At 44.2% G+C, this 27002-nt stretch overlaps 1 protein-coding gene across 1 annotated transcript in view; it reads right to left on the reverse strand.

Annotated features, from left to right (window-relative positions):
* Nucleotides 1-7190: 7190 nt before the first annotated feature.
* Nucleotides 7191-27002, reverse strand: part of erbb2 (erb-b2 receptor tyrosine kinase 2) — a gene marked incomplete at its 3' end in the record, with an annotated part of 112743 nt that continues 92931 nt past the window's right edge. The window contains exons 17-28 of the mRNA XM_084322918.1: nt 26029-26076; nt 24518-24656; nt 22573-22695; nt 19572-19670; nt 17179-17364; nt 16062-16217; nt 15004-15079; nt 13089-13235; nt 12012-12109; nt 10597-10785; nt 10007-10406; nt 7191-7537 (exon numbers count right to left, since the gene is read on the reverse strand). Of these exons, the coding sequence (XP_084179044.1) occupies nt 7191-7537; nt 10007-10406; nt 10597-10785; nt 12012-12109; nt 13089-13235; nt 15004-15079; nt 16062-16217; nt 17179-17364; nt 19572-19670; nt 22573-22695; nt 24518-24656; nt 26029-26076 (2008 nt within the window). The remainder of the gene's footprint in view (nt 7538-10006; nt 10407-10596; nt 10786-12011; nt 12110-13088; nt 13236-15003; nt 15080-16061; nt 16218-17178; nt 17365-19571; nt 19671-22572; nt 22696-24517; nt 24657-26028; nt 26077-27002) is intronic.

Here is a 27002-nt window from a genome sequence, read left to right on the forward strand (position 1 = left end):
CAATGTGTGCAGACTGCAGAGCAATTGGGTGTATAGTGTGTGGATAATCAATGATTATTAATATTTTCGGTACCAATATTATATTTATATAAAAAAAAATCATATTCAACTAATTTAATTTAACTAAATTAATTGCAACTAAAAAAACGTTTCTACAAAACCTATTGCTAGGTTTTTATTGAGTCATTCCTTGTCTTCATTGCGGAAAATCTGGGAGTGTTGCATATTTGGATTTTATGTTTTTTTTTTTTTTTTTTTTGTGTTTCTTCTCGACTTGCACATGGGGGCTATTCCATGTGATCTCGGGCTGCTATACAAATAAATTAGATTTGAGTCTAGACTAGAGGATAAAAAAACGTTTCTACAAAAGGTAGAGGGACTGGGAGACCCATGTTACTGACCAAACACTCTATACCAGTGATGGCTTGTCGGAATGTAGAGCTATTCAACACTTATTTTAACAAAAATATACCATTTACCTTTAAATATAATAATCACTCACAATGTTTTCTTATACTGTTTGGATTCGATGGTGGTTTTTGTTTTTGATCTATTGTGATGTTTCTTGACTTGTACAGCCCATGGGGGCTATTCCATGTGATCTCGGGCTACAACAGGTTCTACTGAGAACAGGAACGACCACAACAACAGGTTCTACTGAGAACAGGAACGATCACAACAGGTTCTACTGAGAACAGGAACGATCACAACAGGTTCTACTGAGAACAGGAACGATCACAACAGGTTCTACTGAGAACAGGAACAATCACAACAACAGGTTCTACTGAGAACAGGAACAATCACAACAACATGTTCTACTGAGAACAGGAACAATCACAACAGGTTCTACTGAGAACAGGAACGATCACAACAGGTTCTACTGAGAACAGGAACGATCACAACAGGTTCTACTGAGAACAGGAACGATCACAACAGGTTCTACTGAGAACAGGAACGATCACAACAGGTTCTACTGAGAACAGGAACGATCACAACAGGTTCTACTGAGAACAGGAACGATCACAACAGGTTATACTGAGAACAGGAACGATCACAACAGGTTCTACTGAGAACAGGAAGACGATCACAACAGGTTCTACTGAGAACAGGAAGACGATCACAACAGGTTCTACTGAGAACAGGAACGATCACAACAGGTTCTACTGAGAACAGGAAGACGATCACAACAGGTTCTACTGAGAACAGGAACGACCACAACAGGTTCTACTGAGAACAGGAAGACGATCACAACAGGTTCTACTGAGAACAGGAAGACGATCACAACAGGTTCTACTGAGAACAGTAACGACCACAACAGGTTTTGAATGTTTTCCATGTATTACAAGGCACACGTGATTCATATAAACAACAATCATTACATATAAAAATTCACACCAATTTTTTCTTCATAAAATATTTTCTTATATTTAGTCTCTCTTCCCGCTCACCTCCTGGCAGCCAGTGGAGCCGACTGGTCACATTGTATCAAATGAGCTACCAAAAAAAAAAACACACTTTCTGTTTTGTACACAAACTTAATATACTGTACATTTGACATCATCATAGGTTTGACTCCTACAGGTCGGGGAATAAGGGAACATTCAAGAACACCCGAGGAAGTCTTATTTTTACATCATCCCTGTCGGACAAAGACCACAGAGCAGATAAACATATTCACATGAAAAGAACAGTAAGTTACATTTTCTCAATAACAAAGAAAAATAATAATAAAGTACAATACAGACATTTTATTTCACAAGTCCTTCCACATGCCCCCCCCCCCAGGCTACGCTGGTACTCCCCGACCACGGTCGTCTTGGGAACGGAGACTGCGTTGGGGAAAGTTAGACGTGGCAGACGTGGTCAAGTTTCAAAGGGGCTGGAGGGCGAGTCGCTGGAACTCGTGTACGGCTCCAGTCACTGGAGTCAGAAAGAGGATTTTCTTAAAACATAGAGCGGTCTTTACGCGTGTAGCTCAGTGGGTAGAGCGAGGCGCCAACACTACAAGGGTTGCGAGTTCAACTCCCACACTAAAGGCACCTTAAATGGAACTGTCCGCCACACTGGGAGGTTCTTTTATAACGTGTTCATAATGAAGCCACTCAAAATGAGTTAATGCTTAACCCTTTCACTACCACACTACAGACGGTTAACCGTGAAATGGTTAACCTTCTGTGGTGTGGTAGTGAAAGGGTTAACCCTCTGGAGTGTGGTAGTGAAAGGGTTAACCCTCTGGTGTGTGGTAGTGAAAGGTTAACCTTCTGCAGTGTGGTAGTGAAAGGGTTAACCTTCTGTAGTGTGGTAGTGAAAGGGTTAACCGTCTGCAGTGTGGTAGTGAAAGTGTTAACCGTTTATAGTGAGGTAGTGAAAGGTTAACCTTCTGTAGTGTGGTAGTGAAAGGGTTAACCGTCTGTCGTGTGGTAGTGAAAGGGTTAACCGTCTGTCGTGTGGTAGTGAAAGGGTTAACCTTCTGTAGTGTGGTAGTGAAAGGTTAACCGCCTGTCGTGTGGCAGTGAAAGGGTTAACACTCAAATGACAACACAGTGATATAACTGTTGATTGTGTAAAAGAAGAAGAAGAAGCTGACGAGGGTCATGATTTCAAAGAACATCGCAGGAGAAGAAGAAGAATCACAGCCTTGAAAGGCAAAGGAACATTATCTGTACAGCTGCACTAGAAATTCTTCTAACCTGTATACATTTCTTTTCTTTTTTTTTAACAACATTTCGCACATAATTCAGAGAGAATGTGACTTGATTGATTGGTGGGTGGGTGGGTGGGGTAGGGGGGACATGGGGGGGGAATTGTACACATTTCAACGGACGTCTGAGCCCGCCCACCCGACGTGGAGGACACTCGGCCCCTTGTGTTGGACAGACGCGGACAAGTGAAGCGTCTCTCACTGGAGACGAGCCGGTGACGGCCGTTAGCTCGGATAACGTTCTCCGTTTAACGTCTCTTTCAGTGTCAAAACTCAGTAGTACCTTTATTGGTATCGTGAAGAAAGTACACAGTCAAAGTGAGAGAGAGAGAAAGAGATGGGGAGAAAGAGAGAGAGGGGGAGAGGGAGAGAGAGGGGGGGAAGAGAGAGAAAGATGGGGAGAGAGAGAGAGATAGAGGGGGAGAGACAGAGGGGGGAGAGAGAGAGAGAGAGGTCTGAAGTCAAGTCATCCATTCACTAATCTCGGTGACTTATAAAAAGCAGGAGAATTATCCTCGGATCCCAAGTCGTCTGCACCGCCAGGCGGGATTGTTCCCGAGTCCGTACTGATCCCGACAAGTCCAGGTCCCTCCCAGTCCCTCCTGCCAAGTCCAGGTCACTCCCAGTCCCTCCTGCCAAGTCCAGGTCACTCCCAGTCCCTCCTGCCGAGCTACGTCGACACGTAATACCGCTGGAGGACTGTTATAGTTGGGAGACTGTTGACCTTCTGACAAGTCCATGTGGGGGGGGGTGGGGGAAGGGGTGACAATGGCTCCATTGACTTGGTTGGCAGTACCAGCCCCCCCCCCCGCCACCCCCCCCCCCTCAAACACACCAGTTAACATGGAGAAAGCCAGTCTTAAAGAATTCCGTTGATTATTAACTAGGATGCCAGTGGGCTCTCACAGGGAGGAATTTGAACCATGCATTGATTATGGTGTCCGAAGGAGTACGTCTCTCTCTCTCTCTCTCTCTGCTCAGAAACAACATGGACGTGTCTCTCTCTCTGCTCAGAAACACGTACGCCTCTCTTTCTGCTCAGAAACAACAACATGTCTCTCTTTCTGCTCAGAAACAACATGGACGTGTCTCTCTCTCTGCTCAGAAACACGTACGCCTCTCTTTCTGCTCAGAAACAACAACATGTCTCTCTTTCTGCTCAGAAACACGTACGCCTCTCTTTCTGCTCAGAAACAACAACATGTCTCTCTTTCTGCTCAGAAACAACACGTCTCTCTTTCTGCTCAGAAACAACATGGACGTCTCTCTTTCTGCTCAGAAACAACACGCATGTCTCTCTTTCTGCTCAGAAACAACACGCATGTCTCTCTTTCTGCTCAGAAACAACACGCATGTCTCTCTTTCTGCTCAGAAACAACATGTCTCTCTTTCTGCTCAGAAACAACATGTCTCTCTTTCTGCTCAGAAACAACACGTCTCTCTTTCTGCTCAGAAACAACAACATGTCTCTCTTTCTGCTCAGAAACAACATGTCTCTCTTTCTGCTCAGAAACAACACGCATGTCTCTCTTTCTGCTCAGAAACAACATGTCTCTCTTTCTGCTCAGAAACAACATGTCTCTCTTTCTGCTCAGAAACAACAACATGTCTCTCTTTCTGCTCAGAAACAACACGCATGTCTCTCTTTCTGCTCAGAAACAACATGTCTCTCTTTCTGCTCAGAAACAACACGCATGTCTCTCTTTCTGCTCAGAAACAACACGCATGTCTCTCTTTCTGCTCAGAAACAACATGTCTCTCTTTCTGCTCAGAAACAACACGCATGTCTCTCTTTCTGCTCAGAAACAACACGCATGTCTCTCTTTCTGCTCAGAAACAACACGTACGTCTCCCCTAAGTCATACTGGCCGTCGGGCACAGTGAATGGCCACCTAAACACACGAGGACCCCCGTCTAAACGTCTAAATCGGCTCTACAGCCGGTCCTCGTGTCGCAGGCTATAGTGCATCTTCATACGCCGCATTGTACACAGACATTTTAAAAAACGCGGATCATAACCTTTTCCAAAATAGCTCGTACATTTTTTACATTCCACATTTAATAGTAATAAAAATATATTTAGTACTGAAGTTCCCCCCCCCTTAACATATTTAAAACATTGTCATTAGCAAATACAAGAACATTTTAAAATCATCTTTCAAAAATCCAATACATGCTATGGTGTGTTTTGTCGCAGCCCACTAATGCAGACATGGACCGTTCAGACACTGGTGGTGACGGCTGCCACCGCTAACGACCGTGATGCATTAGCGTGACACAATGGTGTGTAGTCTTTAGGCACACAGGAAGTGTTTCCTTTCAGGGGGTCCGTGTGTCCTGGCCAGACGGGGGGTTTCTCTCAGACCCCGGCCGGGTTGAGGGGCAACAGACCAGAATACTAAACACCGTCCTCTTTCACCAGAACACACTAATTAGCAGAGTCGGGAGTTACGGGTGACATGTGGCTGCATTTCAAACTGTATTATACTAAATACTATATACTAAACTATAATACTATACTATAATATATCCTACACTATAATACTATACTACCCGGTATATACTAAACTATAATACTATACTAAACTATAATACTATACACTAAACTATAATACTATCCCTCAGTTTTGCATTTTGTTTGCATTTTGTACTTTAGTTTTGTATATTGTCTATTTTCTATAGTGTTTGGTCGTCTTATTCTTTTAACTTATTACTGTATGAAGCACAATCTCAGGAGGCTCATACAGAACCAAGCATTTCACTGTAATGTAACTTATATGTGACAAATACAACTAAACTTGAACTTACTATATACTAAATTATAATACTATATACTAAAGTATAATACTATATACTAAACTATAATTGTTGTAACAAAAAAGATAGAAAATTTGCTAAATTACTGTGGATTATGGAGACATGTTTAGGGCACAAGCGTGATTTTTACACGACCCAAAATAATGTTTGTAGATGATGAACATAACGTTATTCAAATGATTCTTCCTCCCAGAGGATGATAGAAATCTCTCATCTAACATCTTACATGTAATAATAATAATAATAATATAATATCTGTCACAATGCGTTACATTAACACCCTACACAGACTATTATATTTGCACATAGTCTCTGTGAGCATCTGAACATGACAGTTCATATATTTTGCACAATTGCACAGCTCTGTTATATATTCTATTCCAATGAACTTGAAGTGACTTGTTTATTTACTCCTACTTGCTTTGTAAGTGTTGATATTGTGTCCGTTAACCCTTTCACTGCCGCACTACCAAACGGTCAACCCTTTCACTGCGACAATACACAGAAGGCCACTGCCACACGACAGCAGGTTAATAACCCTTTCACTGCCACACTACAGAAGGTTAACCCTTTACTATCACACTACCGACGGTTAACCTTCTGTCGTGTGGCAGTGAAAGGGTTAACCTGCTGATGCACCAAATGGCCTAGACAAATTCCTTGTATGCGCTAGAGCTCACCTGGCAATAAAAACCTTTCTGGTTCCGATTCTGATTCTAATCTCTCAAACTGGAATAACGTGTTTGTTTAACTGCCTAGCGCAACACAACAGTAATGGAAAGTAACCAGACCAGTATTCTAACGGTTCATACAGTGTAACCCATTAAAAATTCTAAAGTAACTTTTCCCAACCCTGCTAATTATGAGTCTCTGGCGTCAATCTTGGTGGCGGGAAGAACGACGCCGTCCGCGTGTTTCAACGAGACAGAATCAAAATCACGCAAACATGATTCACATACAGTAGAAACGACATAAACTAAAATATTAAAAAAATAAAATAAAAATCTGGAGGGAAAACAAAAATATTCATACAACCAGTCCAGTGTCGGTTTCTCCCCGTTCGTCATCAAACTGTTAAAAAAGAAAAATAGGGGATAAAAAAAAAAATCCTCAGTTCAACTTTATTTATTTTTTGCCCACAAGTACCATGGAGGTTTCTTTGAGAACTGTCAACTTCCTCTGCTTGTGAAGTACTGTAGTTATTGTAGTAGCTGTGTAAACTTAGTCTTTTTGCCACTCATGAGTTCTCGTCAAGAGACGGGGAGAGGGAGAGAGGGAGAGAGAGAGAGAGATGGGAGAGAGAGTGAGGGAGAGAGAGAGAGTGAGAGTGAGAGTGAGAGTGAGAGTGAGAGTGAGAGTGAGAGTGAGAGTGAGAGAGAGAGAGAGAGAGAGAGAGATGAAGAAGCGTACCAGCTGGATCGGCTACACTGTACTGTGCAGGCTGTCAGAACCCAGTGGGTTGGGGGAGGCGTGCTGGACCCTCTCGGTTGGTCCTGTTGGGTGCTACTCTTGACCCTGGGCTTCCATTGACTACCATTTACACATACATTCCCAGGAACCCCCCCCCCCCCCCCCCCCGCGTGCTGCCATTAGGGAAGTGAGTTGGGTCCAGGCCGCCTCCCATTAGGGAAGTGAGTTGGGTCCTCCTCCCTCCTCCCTCCTCCCTCCTCCCTCATGAATGTCCGCTCCAGGTGTCCGCTAGCCCCAGGTACTCGGGGTTCTCCGCCGTGGGCGTCATGAAGCCGTTGGGCTGCCTCGGCCCCCCCAGCCCCGCGTCCCTCTCCGCCCCCCCGGCGGCCGCCTGGTTCTTGGCCACCAGGTCCAGGTAGTAGGGGTTGTCGAAGGCCGGCGAGGCCCCGCCGGCGCTCACGGGCACCAGGTACTCGGGGTTCTCCACGCTGTGCCCGGAGCTCAGGCCGTTGGGGAGGCGTCGCTCCGTCTTGGCGCCCTTGCGGGGCAGCGTGCTGGGTCGCTCCGGAACCCCCGGTCTGAGATCCTGGATCTCCTGGTTGACGTACTCTGGACAAGAGGAGAAGGCGGAAGTTAAAGGTGCTGTGGGTAACATTCCTTTACATTTTGTCCTTTAGCACAAAGATTGCGGTTATTCGCGGTGCTTATAAATAGGGATGCCCTGATCACGTTTTTTGCCACCGATACCGATCTTCTATGAGCCATAGTTTTTGGTTTTGTTATAGATAAAATAATAATAATCTAACCCTAACTAACCTTACTGTCATGTACTTGTCCTAATATACTAACCTACACTGTATGGATCATTATTTTGTGCAAGGCAACATCAGGCTTGACTTAAAACATTACTTTCCTAACTTAGTGAAATGAAATGTTACAAATTAAGTTAATTAACACAGATATAAATGTACTGAATTGTAATTTATTATTTAATTTATTATTATATTAAAGGTCCCGTGTCTTATAAATGGCCTTTCCCAGTGTTTAGCATTGTTTCCTAGCAATGGGGGTTTGTATCAATGGGGTCTGTGTCTCTAATTCTCATTTTGGCGGATTGCTCCAATTCAGTTGAGACAATATCCTCCCCCAGTGAACTAAGCTACAGTCAAAATATCTTGACTCCCGCGCGCGCCCGTATTCCGATCCGTGCAATAATATTCACAGGGTTATATATTGTCATTTGAAACAAGTTACCAATGCATTGTCCCATGGGATTATGCCCCCTGCGGCAAAATTAATTAGTATCCCCCTCAATCTCTCTATATCTCTTTCTGTCTGCCAATGCAGACTGTGGGTGACTGTCACTCAAAGCGCTTATGGGCAGAGCCCAGCCCAAAACAGCTTGAAATCTTGAAGTGGAAAAATGCTGCTTTAGAGTACTTGATTAGAAATACAAAACAATGCTTTTTTTTTTTTTTTTTTTTTATATAAATAACTTTACAGATGTGTTCCATAGACTCACAGGAATTGTGTAAAGTTGCCCAAATAGTGAAAGGAATAGCAAGACATGACCCCTTTAAATATTTTTCTTTTTAAACAAAAAAAAAAGTTAGATACCCGATCTAGCTATTTTAGTGAATATCGCCCGATACCGATCGCTGGCCGATCGATCGGGGCATCCCTACTTATAAACATTAGTATCACGTGCGCCATCATTTCAGCCAGCTCACTATGGCGACTGTGGCAAGGACTGTAACTCACCTGGTAAGGCCACACTGTGTACAGGTGCAGCTCGATAAATTTGAATATCGTGGAAAAGTTATATTCTTTCAGTAGATCAATTCAAAAAGCGAAACTCTTGTAGATTATAGATTCATTACACACAAAGTGAAATATTTCAAGCCTTTATTTGTTTTAATTTGGATGATTATGTCTTACAGCTCATGAAAGCCCAAACTTCTGTATCACCAATAAAATTTTAAAAATAGATGTATTTTTCTGTTGTATATAGAAATGTTGGCCTTCTGAAAAGTATGTCCATGTATGTTCACTCAGTACTTGGTTGGGGCTCCTTTTGCACAAATTACTGCATCAATACAGCGAAATATATAGACTTTTCCACGATATTCTAATTTATTGAGCTGCACCTGTATATACCCATGGTAAGGACTGTAACTCACCTGGTATTAGGCCACACTGTGTATATACCCACGGTAAGGACTGTAACTCACCTGGTGAGGCCACACTGTGTATATACTAGAGCTGGGCCGTTAACGGCGTTAACGTGCTGCGTTAACGCTATACTAGTATCGCGCGATAATATAATTAACCTTTATTTACCCAGGGTAGGTTCGCTGAGCACAGATGCTCTTTTTCAGGAACGCCCTGCTTCACATTCATACAGTTCCATTCACACCTGGGAGCTGCCCAGTACAACCACAGTTGACACCATTGGCCACTGAGCAACTCCACTGGAGCAGTTGATTCAAGCCATGTCACATAGTTCAAGTTTGAAATGATTCTTTCTGTTTTGCTCCTGAGAGTGTGCTAGATACTGTACTGTACTGGTAATATTATTTATTTGTGTTAACTTCTGAATAAAACAACTTATTAAACACAAGTACATCTTATTGAACATTATTTTGATATTTCATTACCAATTATCATAGCAAAACAGCTTTTTCAAACAGTCTGTAATGCATTTTGGAAACGGGAGATGGGCTCATGGTGTAATGGGCCACCTGGCCTGAGAAACATAAGGAGGAAAGAAAAAGTAAGGACTTACTTCTGGTCATTATTTGGGTAGAACACACATATTTTGAATGCCTTCGGCAGGTTTTTTTCTTTTTTTTTCCTTTTGAGCCATTTTAATCTAGATTAATCTAGATTAAATCCAGGATTGCAGATAGATTAATCTAGATTAAAAAAATTAATCTATGCCCACCTCTAGTATATACCCATGGTAAGGACTGTAACTCACCTGGTGAGGCCACACTGTGTATATACCCACGGTAAGGACTGTAACTCACCTGGTGAGGCCACACTGTGTATATACCCATGGTAAGGACTGTAACTCACCTGGTAATGCCACACTGTGTATATACCCATGGCTCCTCCTGGGCAGTGAGTGATGAAGGTAGTGCGAAGGATGGTGATGGATGGGCGGCCCCCCGTCCACCTCCAGGTCGCCCTGGCTCCCGTTGGGGTAGGTGGGGTCCTTGCAGTAGCGCCCGGGGCTGGCCGGGGGGACCGACGGGTCCTCCGGAGTGTCCAGGAAGACGGAGTCAGAGTGCCCTCCCGCCGAGGGGCTGCGGGCCAGGGAAGGGTACTGCTGCTGGGGCGTCCAGGGCCCGTTGGTGGTGCTGGCCCCTAGTGGCAAGGTGGGGTACTGGCTGCGACCGAGGGTGCTCAGGGAGGAGTACATGCTCCTGGGGACGCCGGCAATGGAGGCCTCGCCGTCTAGACCCTGGTCTGTACTCTGTGTGTATAGAGAGAGAGAGAGCGAGCGAGAGAGACAGAGGTAAATGTTATTATTTAGTTTTTGGAGGGGTGGGGGACCCCGCATATATTGGTATCGGTTGATATCGGTATCGGAAATTAAGAGTTGGACAATATCGGGATATCGGTGAAAAAATAAATAGCCAATATCGAACATCCCCACTACCGACCCTGTGAGAGTGGTGCCTGGAGGGTCCGCTGGTCGAGGCCCCGTCTCCCTGCTGCCGGGTGAAGAAGTTGGGCTGCGGCACCAGGTACTCCTCCGCGTCCAGCAGGTCCCTCATGTCGGCCTCCTCCTCCAGCAGCTTCCGGAAGAACTGGCTGTCCACGGGGCTGGACAGGCTCATCTGCTCCTCGTTCTGAGGGGCGGAATATAGAACGAGGGAATCATGTGGTCACGAGGTGACCAATCAAACACCTCGCTTAACCCTTTCACTGCCACACTGCATACGGTTAACCCTTTCACACTGCGACAATACGGAAGGTTAACCCTTTCACTGCCACACGACAGCCGGTTAACCCTTTCACTACCACACTACATAAGGTTAACCCTTTCACACTGCGACAATACAGAAGGTTAACTCTTTCACTGCCACGCTACAGAAGGTTACGCGTTTACTATCACACTACAGACGGTTAGTAAAGGGTTAACCGTCTATAGTGTGATAGTAAAGGGTTAACCGTCTGTAGTGTGATAGTAAAGGGTTAACCTTCTGTAGTGTGGTAGTGAAAGGGTTAAAAATCCACACGTACCGTAATTCCTCTAATAGTAACCGGGTCTCAAATACAAGCCGGGTCTCTATTAATGGCCGGGTGCGCTCTTGAGCTAAGCAATTATAAGCCGGCCTCCTAATACAAGCCGGGTTACTAATATACTGAGCTGCATACTGAGCTAGTTACTTGATTTCATACAGTACTTGGTTTCAATAAATGAACCCAGTACATTTTACTGGGTTCAAACTGACACAAAATGTTGATTTATTCATTATGATCCGTTTGAAAATTTGAAATATAGGCCTCCCTCTTATACAGGCCTCCTCCTAATACAAGCCTGGTACCCGCTACAGTTGAAACAAATACAAGCCGGGGTTACTATTAGAGGAATTACGGTAGATCAAATTTCAAAAAGAACAGCGATTTTACAGAAAGAAATCATTTTATGATATACTTTTTTTCTTTTCTTTTTTATCCAAATTAGGGCATTTGTGTGCATGGTGGCAGGGGAGAGTTGGGCCCTCTGTGGCCCGCTCCACTTCTGTGGAGCTTCATTCATGTAGACAGACAAATTACTATCTTTACTGTCATTATTATTCTTTGTTTTGGTGTTGTTGCTTGTACAATGTGCATGGAAGTATTGTTTTATTCTGATTGTACAATGATTTTATGTTTGAATGCGTTATGTTATTTTGAGAGGACCGCAGGAAGAGTAGTTGTTACTGTGGTAACAACTAATGGGGATCCCAAATAAACTAAACTAAACACGTACAAAAACAGAAAACTGGAAAAAGATCTTCACACTTAAAAAATCTAAAACCAACTCAAGACACACACACACACCCACCTTCACACACACACACACACACACCTGGATGACGACGTAGCGGGGTGGGTCTCGGGCCATGGCGCTGAATTCATTCACCAACTCTCTGAAGCGCGGCCTGCTGTCCGGGTCGATCATCCAGCCTGTGGCGTTCAAATGGAAAATTAACACCAAAAAAAATCTAATTTTTCCAAAGAGTGTTCCAATACATTTCAACTAACTGGAAAACATGGGCAGTTGTTGATTTACCTCAAATATATTTATATATATATATATATATATTTTTTTTTGTATCCTCTCTTTCTCAGATTTTTTTCTGTTTTCTCCCCGTCATTGTGCCAATTCCCCCCCTCCCCTACCTGGTTGTTGTGCGCATGTTCTCCTACTGGTCGGTACAAGGCAACCCTGAAGTCATCCGACACACGCGGCGACAGCCAGTGGCTCTCTTCTCACCTGGCAGCGAGGACTCTCATTGGTGAAGTGTAACGTGTGGGAGGTCACGCTGCCTTCATCAAGTCCTGCCTGCGTTGAGCAAGCGCCCAGACCTGACCTGTAGGCGTCGCTGTTCACAACGCCAGATTCCCACCCACGACTTCCCTCCCCCCTAACTCAGCCAAACGAGTTAGTATAGCGATCAGCCCAAGCCCCAAGCAATGCTGACTCCGGGAGTCGAGACCGCAGCCTCTTGCATTGGTGACGAGCGCAATCTCCGCTACGCCACCTGACCGCCAAAAATGTATTATTTTATATATTTTACAACTATCACACAGTCGTTCAAACACTTGCTAAGTGTCCCATGGTTCCTTTCTGCGTTTAGCTGAAATAACGCCAAGTTAATAACAGTTTTCTACACCGACTTAATTTACAGATAAAGGTGTAACCTACTCTTTTAAAGACCCTTTCTGTAATCCACAGACAAACAAAGGGGTGGCCCCACCACCAGAAATTAAAAGTAGGAATGAAGACACGTTGTTACAGTATTATCTGGTTAACTGTCTAAGCAATTATTATAATATAAAAATCTAATTAAATAAAATAAAAATAAAAAATAATATAATTTCCCGCTACCCAGAATATAAATACTGTAAGAGAACGCATGGAGGGGAGAAACAGTGCACTGACATTTGACCATGATCATGTAGACGTCGATGGTGCAGATGAGGGGTTGGGGCAGCCTCTCGCCCCCCTCCAGCAGCTCCGGGATGTCCCGGGCTGGGATCAGGTCGTAGGGCTTGGCCCCGAACGTCATCAGCTCCCACACCGTCACCCCTGGTGGATGGAGGTCACATTACACCACTAGCGAAAGGATGACTGATGAGAGTGCGAAAATATGAACACATCACACCCATTCCCTACACTGGCTCCCGTCTCCTCCAGGTTGAATCCCTCCTCACCCATCAGTGCATCCACAGCAACGCCCCCTCCTATCTAAAAGAGCTCATCACTCCCCCGACCTCCACCCGCTCCGGACACTCAAACGTACTCCAACCCATACACAGGACACGCCTCCGCACCATGGGCGACCGGGCCTTCTGCTCAGCTGCTCCTCGGCTGTGGAATGCCCTCCCCGACCATCTGAGAGCACCACAGTCCGTTGAGGTTTTTAAAAGGGGCCTAAAAACATAAAAACCGTATATATATATCTTTTTTTATATATATCTACTTTTCCTCCCCATTTTTCTATTTTTCTTTATTATCCAATTCTTCCCTCCCCTGTCTTGATCGTTGCTAGACCATGCCTCCCACTGGATGCGATGTGGACGAAGCCTTGCATCACGTGTCCCCTCCGGTACACGAGGAAGCAGCCGTCGCATCTTTTCACCTGCACAGCGCGATCTCTCAGTGGCGAGGAGTAACGCGTGGGAGGCTCACGCTGCCCCCGACACTTCCCGATTCTACTGTACAGGCGCAGCAACCGACCTGTAGGAGTCGCCGTCCACAACGTCCGATCCCCACCAACCGGCTTTCCCACCCCCTAATACTGCCAATTGTATTAGTATGAACGACCAGCCAAGCCGGAAGCAATGCAGAGAGCTGGGCTCGAACCCAGCACCTCCTGTGTTAGTGGCGAGCGCCTTGCCCACTGCGCCACTTAGCCGCCCAAAAACATTTCTTTTTAACAAGGCATTTGCCTGAATTATTCTTTTACTTTTATTTTTAGGCTGTATGTTTCTTCCATTTTCTTTGGTTGTTTTATTCATTTTAATTGTTTTTATTCATTTAACTTTTTACCTTTGTAGCACTTCACAAATATAAAGTGCGGTACAAATGTAATCTATTTTTATTATCCTTACAAAGAACCACTTAGAGCTAACCAATTGCTTATAAACACAGTAACACTTCTGCATTTTGGGAACGAGAGAAGCTGTTCCTTTATTGATCCCCTTGGGGGAATTAATCATAGCAGCATGGGGGAGGGGGAGGGGCAGGGTAATAGTAGAAAGACATAAATATAGGCAATACAATTAGATCCGAATATAAAAACATGAGAAAAACAAACAGTGTAAACAAAGGTACAGATAAGTGTCTGTACGCCCCATCGGTTATAAATGAACAATTGCCATCAAGTACATGTAACACATTTTAATTAAAAAAAATCATAATCCAACATGGATTCATAGTGTTTTGGAGCCACTTTCGGTTATAGATGCACGTCTTGTTTGCATGTTTAACCCGCTGTCCTCCATAGCGTTTAGCATCGACAGGCTTGCTATACCGACACCTCATAACAGCATAGGTGAGCATTTGCACAACAATATTTTTTGAGAGAGTGCATGTTGATTTTTCACTATAGAGCATTTGCACTTTACCTTAAAGTTTTGTACCTAGGTTGTACTTTGTATATTGTATTGTATATTGTATATTCCTCTTGACTTACTTTTTACTTTACATTTCACCGTAAAGTAAGTGTATTTTATTGTGACAATTAATAAACAAAACTTGAAACTTGAAACATAGAAACAGTGTGTTATGGAGCTGTTGGAGGAACCGAACAGAACCGAACCTCCGGGTCCAGTGGGCTGGAGCTGAAACTCACCGTAACTCCAGACGTCACTCTGGTGGGTGAACTTCCTGTGCAGAATGGACTCCAGAGCCATCCACTTGATCGGCACCTGAAGACAGAAGAGTGTTACAAACGTTTAAAAAGGGACCTATTGTGAATACTGCCTTTTCCTGCGTGTTGCATTGGTTTTTCTACTGATGTTTTAAAAATGCTGTGAAGCACTCTGTGCACTCGTGCTGAGAAGGGCGCTATAGAAATACAGTTTTACTTACTTACTAACATAGGTTCTGGACCCTGCACTGATGTAAAACACAGACACACAGGGAGGTTCTGGACCCTGCACTGATGTAAAACACAGACACACAGGGAGGTTCTGGACCCTGCACTGATGTAAAACACAGACACACAGGGAGGTTCTGGACCCTGCACTGATGTAAAACACAGACACACAGGGAGGTACTGGACCCTGCACTGATGTAAAACACACACAGGGAGGTTCTGGACCCTGCACTGATGTAAAACACAGACACACAGGGAGGTTCTGGACCCTGCACTGATGTAAAACACAGACACACAGGGAGGTACTGGACCCTGCACTGATGTAAAACACAGACACACAGGGAGGTTCTGGACCCTGCACTGATGTAAAACACAGACAGGGAGGTACTGGACCCTGCACTGATGTAAAACACAGACACACAGGGAGGTTCTGGACCCTGCACTGATGTAAAACACAGACACACAGGGAGGTTCTGGACCCTGCACTGATGTAAAACACAGACAGGGAGGTACTGGACCCTGCACTGATGTAAAACACAGACACACAGGGAGGTTCTGGACCCTGCACTGATGTAAAACACAGACACACAGGGAGGTTCTGGACCCTGCACTGATGTAAAACACAGACAGGGAGGTACTGGACCCTGCACTGATGTAAAACACACACAGGGAGGTACTGGACCCTGCACTGATGTAAAACACAGACACACAGGGAGGTTCTGGACCCTGCACTGATGTAAAACACAGACACACAGGGAGGTACTGGACCCTGCACTGATGTAAAACACAGACACACAGGACTGGTACCGTACCTTGCCTCCGTCAGCGTGGTACTCCGTCTCGTCTATGTCCAGCAGCCGGGCCAGGCCGAAGTCCGTGATCTTCACGTGGTTCGGGTTCTTTACCAGAACGTTCCGGGCCGCCAGGTCTCTGTGGACCAGACGCACCTCCTCCAGGTAGCTCATCCCCTGCACGCACACACACACGCACACACACAATCAATCAATCAATCAATCAATCAAATACATTTTGTATAGCACATTTAGACATGAACCAAAGTGCTTCACAGTAAGTCGCATAGCTAAAAACAAAGAAAAGTGCTAAAGTATAGAATAAACAGAAAATATAAACAACCAACGGACACACACACACACACACACTGAGATGAGCAACTGCACAAAGGTGACCCTCTGAGGAGGACGATCTCACACACAGGGTTGGAAACTTGGACGACTGAACATTGGAATGAGGACGTCGGACCTTTATTCGAAAAGACAATCGAGGTCACCCTCATTTTCAATGTCGTCGAGACTTTACGGACATTTCAATGCATACAATATGATAATAATAAATATGAATAACTATCTGTATAGCACTTTTCACACATGGACCGCAGTCCAGAGTGCCCCACAGCAATTAGTATAAAATTAACATAGACATAAGAATAGGCAAAATAAGTACAATAGTACAATGTTGCTCGAAGGCATGTGAACCCGTAATTCAAACTGAATGATAAGGAAATGATGCTCACGAGGTACAGGGATGAGGAAGGGATTTGACATTCACGGGTGTTTACATTTACATGTTTATTTCTTTCATGTTTTACATAATTTTAGTTTTTTGTTTTGCATATATATATATATATATATATATATTTGTTTTGTAAGGTTTTAAATTAGTACACTCATTTGAGTAGTGGAAAAGGGGTAGGATTAAATAAGTGTACACTTCTTCCTACTCCTTTTCGAACATGTAAATTGAGTTATGTTTTGCTTTTGTTTATTTTTTTTTCATTAAATTTCTTGAGATCAATGATTTGTTTTGATTTTATATTGTTTGTATTTATTTACATGTTCGATATAAAGATTTAAATTTGTTTTATTATTTTAAATAAAGAAATTAAAAAGAAAAAGTCACGTGGCTCCGCACCTTAGCGATCTGGACGCACCAGTTGAGGAGGAACTGGGAGCCGAGCCGGTCCTTGTTCTCGCGCACGTAGTCCAGCAGGCAGCCGTACGGCATGAGCTGCGTCACCAGCTGCACCGTGGAGGTCAGACAGATGCCCAGCAGGCGGCACACGTAGGGGCTGGCCACGCCCGCCATCACATAGGCCTCCTGCAGAGAGGTATATTATTATTATTCTATACACGTTAGGGCTGTCACTTTAACAAAAAAATCTAATTCAAAATTCGTTGCAGAATGTTATTGTGTCATCTTGGCCAGGTCTCCCTTGCAAAAGAGATCTGGTATCTCAATGGGACTTCCTGGTTGAATTAAAAAATATATTATTATTCTATACACGTAGGGGCTGGCCACGCCCGCCATCACATAGGAGGAGGGGGAGGGGCGGAGGCGGGTGTAGATACATATTTATTCTTACCATATATATATATATATATATTTATTCTTACCATATATATATATATATATATATATATATATATATATATATATATATATATATATGTATATTATATATCCACATCTGACTGTACATACCTGCATATAATCCTTTTTACATACTTGTAGATACTATATCTATATCTGTACATATCCCTTACCTACGCTTACTAGTTACGCTGCTGGCCAGTATGACTTACTACCATAGTGTCTTTATACCTGTATCACTGTACATATTAATACCACAACTCTGTACATACATCTGATTAGCACTATTACTCAGTAGTACTCATTTATATATGTTACACCTGTACACTTTACTCTCTACATGCCAAATGTCTTTTGGTTGTACTGGAACTGTGCTGGTATGATGACAATACGTTTGAATCTAATCTAATACGAGATGTGTGGAAGCAAGTGTGATGATCTGAATGTCTACAAGTAACACAGGAGCTCCTGCAGTCTGAGGGTTAGCTGCTGGCAATGTTGGAATGCTGGTTATTTTAAGTCGCTCAGGTGCCTAAGATAGGAGCAGTGAGTGTGTGTGTGTCTGTGTGAGTGAGTGAGTGAGTGAGTGAGTGAGTGAGTGAGTGAGTGAGTGAGTGAGTGAGTGAGTGAGTGAGTGAGTGAGTGAGTGAGTGAGTGAGTGAGTGAGTGAGTGAGTGTGAGTCTGTGTGAGTGAGTGAGTGAGTGAGTGAGTGAGTGAGTGAGTGAGTGAGTGAGTGAGTGTGAGTCTGTGTGAGTGAGTGAGTGAGTGAGTGAGTGAGTGAGAGTCTGTGTGTGTGAGTGAGTGATTGTGTGAGTGAGTGAGTGAGTGAGTGAGTGAGTGAGTGAGTGAGTGAGTGAGTGAGTCTGTGTCAGTGAGTGAGTGAGTGAGTGAGTGAGTGAGTGAGTGAGTCTGTGTGAGTGAGTGAGTGAGAGTCTGTGTGAGTGAGTGAGTGAGTGAGTCTGTGTGAGTGAGTGAGTGAGAGTCTGTGTGAGTGAGTGAGTGAGTGAGAGTCTGTGTGAGTGAGTGAGTGAGTCTGTGTGAGTGAGTGAGTGAGTCTGTGTGAGTGAGTGAGTGAGTGAGTGAGTGAGTGAGTGAGTGAGTGAGTGAGTCTGTGTGAGTGAGTGAGTGAGAGTATGTGTGAGTGAGTGAGTGAGTGAGAGTCTGTGTGAGTGAGTGAGTGAGTCTGTGTGAGTGAGTGAGTGAGTGAGAGTCTGTGTGAGTGAGTGAGTGAGTGTGTGAGTGAGTCTGTGTGAGTGAGTGAGTGAGTGAGTGAGTGAGTGAGTGAGTGAGAGTCTGTGTGAGTGAGTGAGTGAGTGAGTGAGTGAGTGAGTCTGTGTGAGTGAGTGAGTGAGTGAGTGAGAGTCTGTGTGAGTGAGAGTCTGTGTGAGTGAGTGAGTGAGTGAGTGAGTGTGTGTGTCTGTGTGAGTGTGTGTGTGTGTCTGTGTGAGTGAGTGAGTGAGTCTGTGTGAGTGAGTGAGTGAGTGAGTGAGTGAGTGAGTGAGTGAGTGAGTGAGTGAGTGAGTGAGTGAGTCTGTGTGAGTGAGTGAGTGAGTGAGTGAGTGAGTGAGTGAGTGAGTGAGTGAGTGAGTGAGTGAGTGAGTGAGTGAGTGAGAGTCTGTGTGAGTGAGTGAGTGAGTGAGTGAGTGAGTGAGTGAGTGAGTGAGTGAGTGAGTGAGTGAGTGTGTGTGTGTCTGTGTGAGTGAGTGTGTGTGTCTGTGTGAGTGAGTGAGTGAGTGAGTGAGTGAGTGAGTGAGTCTGTGTGTGTGAGTGAGTGTGTGTGTGTCTGAGTGAGTGAGTGAGTGAGTGAGTGAGTGAGTGAGTGAGTGAGTGAGTGAGTGAGTGAGTGAGTGAGTGAGTGAGTGAGTGAGTGAGTGAGTGAATGTCTGTGTGAATTATATCCCAAATCAACGTGTTAATGACAAAACCAACTCACGTCCAGGATCTCTTTGTTGGCCTTGGGCGACGTGTTCTCCCGTAGAACCTTGATGGCCACAGGGATCTTCACGTTCTCCCCGTCAGGCGCCCACAGTCCCTGGAAACAGAACCAGAACCAGACTCTCATCACAACCCGGACACAGTGGCAGTTTATTTGACAAGTTGTAAAACAAGTGGCGTGTACAAGAAGGTGATCGTATTATTCAAGAAGATAATGAAACCAGGAACAGACAGACAGGCGAACATCCCGCAACTAAAAACAACCTGACCACGTTAACCCTCTCACTGCCACACTACCAAATTGTTTAACACTTTCACTGTGACAATACACACGGAAGGCTAAAACCCTTTCACTGCCACACGACAAAGGGTTAGCCCTTTCACTACCACACTACAGAAGGTTGGACTTCAGGAGGTCGGGGGTCAAGGACTACAGCCCCCTCAGCATCGACGGGGCACCGGTTGAGAGAGTCAACAGCTTTAAGTACCTCGGAGCCTACATATCCGAGGACTTGACATGGACCACACACATTGACAGTGTTGTGAAGAAGGCACGACAACGCCTCTACTTCCTCAGGCGCCTAAGGAAGTTCCAAGTCAGTCAGAAGATCCTTAAGAACTTCTACTCATGTACAATAGAGAGCATCTTGACCGGCAACATCACCTCCTGGTTTGGGAATAGCACTGCACAAGACCGAAGCAGACTACAAAGAGTGACACGTTCAGCCGAACGCACAATTGGAGGGGGGCTCCCCACCCTCCAGAACATTTACAACAAGCGTTGCAAGGGCAAGGCTAAGAGAATCATTAAAGACTCCAGTCACCCGAACAACTGCCTCTTTGAACTGCTGCGGTCAGGCAAGCGATACCGGAGTCTCAAGGCGAGCACAGAAAGACTCAGAAGAAGCTTCTATCCCCAGGCCATCAGGCTGCTAAACGAACAATGAATGAACACTACACAACAACAACCACCAAACGCACATAGCACACACATCCACACGCACACACTCACTTAAACAAACACACTGTAGCACCCACTCCACACACTTTATAGCACACACCCACTTTAAACAAACACACTGTAGCACCCACTCCCCACACTTTATATTTATTGATGAAGGATTGCACTAGAACTCGTACACCTTACTGTAAATTGTACCTAAATTGTACCTCATCCCATTTCTGCTTTGCACTAGATAGTACTGTACATTAGTACACTGCATAGTATTGTATATTATATGGTAACTCAGAACATTGTACATATGTCTATACCGAACACTGTGACCTCTTTTTCTTCTTCTAAATTACATGTATACTATGTTTGATACTATCTTGTCTAGCACAGTCTCTGGAGCGTAACAGTAAGAAGCATTTTGTATGAAAGTATTCTGTACTTCTGTATGACAACTATTAAAGAAACTTGAAACTTGTTAACCCTTTACTATCACACTGGTACCTTGCTCACACAGGAGTGGAATGAGTTGCCTTTGATCACCAAACAGATCTTGAACCTGTATAGTTTCAAGGTGAATGTTAGAAAAGGTCCCAGAGTAACTCAGGAAGCTTCCTGTTTTAGTGTCGTGTCGTTTTAGTGTGGCTGTACATTTTGTACATATCTTATTAATAATGTTGTATTTTACTTTTTTATTATATTTTTAGCAATATACTGTAGGCCAGAGGTCGGCAATTAGGTTTGGCGGCGGGCCAATTTTTCCCCAAGCCATTGAATGGCGGGCCAGAACCAAAAACAATGGCTAATTTAATATAATGATAGTGAATTTTTTTTTAACTCGTCAAAATAAACGAGCTGCATAGGTGGCATAATAAACTGTAAACGACATATACATGCACTGAACATTATACCTTTGTCTTTTTTCCATTGTATTATAAAGCGCCTCTCTATCGGTCTATCCTACATTACGCGCACGCAACAATCTATCTATCTGACGGCCACGGACCGGTTTAATGTTGAATGTTTAATGTTAAAACTATCGATTTATCTGGAATTCGTTAAACGTATCCGTTGTCTTACTTATTATTATACTTATTGAATCTCAAACAAGCCTCGCATCCAGATTGGGGAATCCCCCGCGATCGATTATTGACACTTCCGCTAAATATATTAATCTAGCTACTAACTGGGGAGACTGATCAATTACGGATAAAGGAATATAGTGGGACGATCGATTATGATAGTTAACCTTGTTAGATGAGGCTGCACTGGAAATGGAGCTAATGGACTTCCGAATGTCTCGTAATTCAAATACCTATAGCGCCGTCATTTCAGGAGCTTCTTCAAGCACTCTTTTTGTTTAAAGTTAATTGCATTGTTTTTGCATTGTTTTTAATTGCATTACTGTTCACATGCATGTGTGGTGCCGTCAGTCATGAGTAAAGATAAAGCTTGAATGACTTACTGAACTGCTGTTTTTATTTCATGGACTCGTGTTTCCCAGTTCAGCACCACCTCACTTTGAGCGAGCCTATATATACGGTACATTGAACCTCACTGCCTATACCTGTTATTCACTCTCAACATGGATAAAACATAAAATATGCATATAATAAAAATAATATGATGAAAATAAAAATAAATATCATATTCTCAAAATAAACTGACGGGCCAGAAATTATTGCTGGCGGGCCAATTTCGGCCCGCGGGCCGCCTATTGCCGACCCCTGCTGTAGGCTGATGATAACATGTGTAATACATGTTTATGTAAATACTATGTGCTGCTGAGACCAAGGATCACAATGGAAATAATTCAGACTTTTTTGTGCTATCCTTGATAATTGTAGGATGCATGACTTGTTGTAACATGTATTTTAATAATTGTCAAATAAACTAAACTAAACTACAGACGGTTTAAAGGGTTAACCTTCTGTAGTGTGGTAGTGAAAGGGTTAAACATGCATCTTTTAATAAACCGTGCGTAAATCCACACCGTTCTGTTCTGTGTGCGTCTCATTAAAAAGGGAGGTAGAACCCGGTGTGGTACCTTGTAGACGGTACCGAAGGCCCCGGAGCCCAGAACCCTCAGCTTCTTCAGCTCCGTCTCCTTCAGGATGCGCATCTGGGCCTGGTTGGGCAGCGCGCCGCTGGGCGTGAGGGGCTCCACCAGCTGCAGGAGAGAGAGAGGAGGGGGCCACATTCAGAGACCGCTGGTTACGTTTACATTTATCCAAAGCGACTTACAAGTTTTGTACAACAAGACAGCAGGAAGGGTACAACTCTATCAGCTGAGTAACAATGTTCATCAAAGTGTTGAGTGCTACAGTGTAGGTTCGTTTATTAGGACAAGTGAATGACAGTAAGGTTAGTTAGGGTTAGAGTTTTCTTTTATTAAATATTTTTTCCATTTCAGATAATGATTGAAGAAGTGAGTCTTTAGTCGACGGCGAAAGATTGGACGGGTTTCGGCTGTCCTAACTGGGGTGGGAAGTTCGTTCCACCATTGTGGGGCAAGGACAGAGAATAGGCAACTTCTCCTTGATGACCCTCCCGGAGCTCGGATAGGAGTGGGTCTGAGACGGCCAGAAGATGTAGAGCGGAGGGGTCTTGAGGGTGTGTAGTTAGAAGATGTAGAGCGTAGGGGTCTTGAGGGTGTGTAGTTAGAAGATGCAGAGCGTAGGGGTCTTGAGGGTGTGTAGTTAGAAGATGCAGAGCGTAGGGGTCTTGAGGGTGTGTAGTTAGAGACCATTGACCAGAGGTAGGCGGGAGCGGTTCCCTTTGCCGCACGGTATGCCAGGTCGAGGGCCTTGAAGCAGATTTGTGCGGAACTTGCAAGTTGTGTACGACAAGTCAGCTGAGTAAGTGAAACTTGGGTGCTGCAGTGTTGAGTGCATAGTAGTAGAGACATATTAGCATAGTAGGTAGTAGGCCTGTCCCTGACTAAGGATTTGTATAGTCGACTTTGATTGGCCAAAATCTGCCGATAGCCGACTGGTTGAATGCAAATATTGATAAAAAAAAAAATCATCATTCCATTTGGGCTGTGGGGGTGCTTAATGTCTGAAGGACTCTGCGAAAGCATGGAATTGGTCCACTGATGGATACATCTTGATATTTGTCTAGTAGTGTGTTCATTAGACGGGTGAAATCCTCTTTCATTGCCTCTGTGCCCATTTTCTTAGGCAGTTAGCCTCGCTGGTATGCGCGCCATTAGCGTTAGCCATGCGTCTAGGCCTCTTTGCTTTTGGAAAGAATGATCCCAATTTTAAAAATAAAGTATTATATATATATAATGAATTATTTTGCATTCGACTAAGAGGTTGGCAGTCGACTACGGCTCCTTTCAATCGATTAGTCGACTATTGGACTAGTCGAGGTCAGCCCTAGTAGTAGTAGGTAGTAGTAGTAGTATAGACATATTAGCATAGTAGGTAGTAATATAGGCCCAGTAGATTCCTTAGTAGCAGAGTGCATACTAGCAAAAGACAGGTTAGTCGTTTTCTTTTTTGTTGTTGTTTTTTTTCATTTCATTAAGCCGGTACTGGGACCCAACCCTCGCAGCGAGATCTCAGTGGCTAAATAAAGTATGAGACGCAAAACCAATGACTAACGACCAGCGACCGTACGACTCCACAATCTGGTGTGTGTTCTGCACGAAGGGCGACAGGTGTATGAACTCATCACTCACGTTTGTGTACATATTACATAAATATACACAGTAGATATTCTATATATTCACTGTACGTATTCTCACATTCATGTGTTTCTTTCCATCCATACAGCAATATATTGTGATATTTTGCATGTCAATATAATATCGATACAGTAACAGCAGGTATCAATATATAAAAAAAATATATATATTCTTTTATTTTATTTTATTTTTAGATATTTTCTGGGACTACGGCGGATATGGTGGATATCTGGGACTACAGGATGTCTGGGACTACAGGATGGCTGGGACTACAGTTCCCATGATGCTCTGCTCGCACCTCGTGCTCCTGCAGGATCCTCCTCATGGTCTCCTTCCTCTTCAGCTTCTTCTGCCTCTTCAGGTAGAAAACCAGCAGCGCCAGCAGGATGAGGAACAGAACCACACCTCCCACTGCTGCCGCGATGGAGGTACCGGGTCTACACACACACACAGACAGATATACACACACACACACACACACACATAAATAAATACAGATCCACACACACACACACAGACACACACAAATACAGATCGACACACACATGCACACACACACACACACACATACAGAGAAATGAAAAGAGAACGTTACCTAGTGTTCTCCTGAACAGATTTTCCAGGGAACGCTTCCTTGTGTTTCTATTGGCTCAACAGGTGAGTGTACGAACTTTGAACTCCGTTGCCTACACCCTAGGCTCCGTTACCCATACTGTACGAACTTTGAACTCTGTTGCCTAGACTCACTTACACCTACCTACGGCTTTCACCGTCTACAACTGCCCTACACTGTAATCATAGTCATCATAGTAATCTTAACTACCCACCTCATAGTCTACCCATATACTCTGTATGGTAGCATGTACAACAGTGCTCTATATACAGCATATATACATTTATATATTTATATTACAGCATATATATCTGTCTGCATATAATCCTTCTATATACCTACTTATACACCTGCATATAACCCATATAACTCTATGATAGCATGTACAATAATACTGTATATATATATATATATATATATATATATATATATATACATATATTCTTACCATATATATCTATCTATCCACAGCTGTCTGTATATACCTGCATATAATCCTATTTACATAATGTGTAGATACTATATCTAATCTAATCTAGTCTAATAATAATAATAATGGATTGGATTTATATAGCGCTCTTCTCTGACTGACTGTTGCTCTGACTCAGAGCGCTTCACAGAGTCCATTATTCGTTCATACACAGTCATACCGGTGGTGGTAAGCTACAATTGCAGCCAGAGCTGCCCTGAGGCAGACTCACGGAAGCGTGGCGAATAATCATCGCCTACGGCCCCTCCGACCACCACCAACATTCATTCACATGCATACACATTCATACGAGGCAAGTAGGTTAAGTGTCTTGCCCAAGGACACAACGGCAATGGGATGGACATGGGCTTGAGCGGGATTCGAACCACCAACCCTTCGATCATTGGACGCCCCGCTCTACCCCTGAGCCACGCCGCCCTAATCTAACGTGTGTTGTTCCTAAAGGGTCACCCTGCCTGAACCCTCCGTCTGGACCAAGGATGATAACCAAAAACACAAACGGCGTATTTTCAGAGTCATTTCAGAATTAAAACCTGAAAGATATTCAGCTATATATGGAGAGTTAACTTATTATCCTGTGTGCATTTCTCCAGACCTCTCTTGGCAGAGCCTGAGGTGTGACCAGCCCTAGTCGCCCCCCCCCCCCCCCCCCCCCCCCCCCTCAACCCACACCTAAACTAAACTAACGTAAACAAAGGTACCGTACCCTGTTTTAGTGTGCAGGGGGCAGCCTCTCTCATCCATCAAGGTGCACCTGAAACAGAGAGCAATCCAGTGTCAAATCATTCCTAACTGCATTCATCCCAGACTAGGAGCGTTCTGTCAGAGTGCATGTGTGTGTGTTAAAGGGCAGACCATGTGTGTGTGTGTGTGTGTGTGTGTGTGTGTGTGTGTGTGTGTGTGTGTGTGTGTGTGTGTGTGTGTGTGTGTGTGTGTGTGTGTGTGTGTGTGTGTGTGTTAAAGGGCAGACCATGTGTGTGTGTGTGTGTGTGTGTGTGTGTGTGTGTGTGTGTGTGTGTGTGTGTGTGTGTGTGTGTGTGTCCAGTCCACCTTAGGGTTGGGTACCGAACTTTTAAGGGTACCGACCGAATGACATGGGTACTAGTCTACACTACAGAGTACAGATTCATGCTAGATCAATCTGTACCAAGAAACCAGTACCGGTTGAAATGTCAACGGCACCCAGGCCTAGTCCACCTATGTGTGTACAGTTGGCGTGGCATGGCAGACAGTGTGTGTGTGTGTGTGTGTGTGTGTGTGTGTGTGTGTGTGTGTGTGTGTGTGTGTGTGTGTGTGTGTGTGTGTGTGTGTGTGTACCTACGTGTGTGTGTGTGTGTGTGTGTGTGTGTGTGTGTGTGTGTACCTACATGTGTGTACAGTTGGTTCCGCAGGGCAGACAGTGTGTGTGTGTGTGTGTGTGTGTGTGTGTGTACCTACGTGTGTGTACAGTTGGTTCCGCAGGGCAGACAGTGTGTGCGTGTGGTGTGTGTGTACCTACGTGTGTGTACAGTTGGTTCCGCAGGGCAGACAGGTGTGTGGTGTGTGTGTGTGTGTGTGTGTGTGTGTGTGTGTGTGTGTGTGTACCTACGTGTGTGTACAGTTGGTTCCGCAGGGCAGACAGTGTGTGTGTGTGTGTGTGTGTGTGTGTGTGGTGTGTGTGTGTGTGTGTGTGTGTGTACC

This window comes from Notolepis coatsorum (genome assembly GCF_963971535.1).
Source record: "Notolepis coatsorum genome assembly, chromosome: 10".
Lineage (NCBI taxonomy): Eukaryota > Metazoa > Chordata > Actinopteri > Aulopiformes > Paralepididae > Notolepis > Notolepis coatsorum.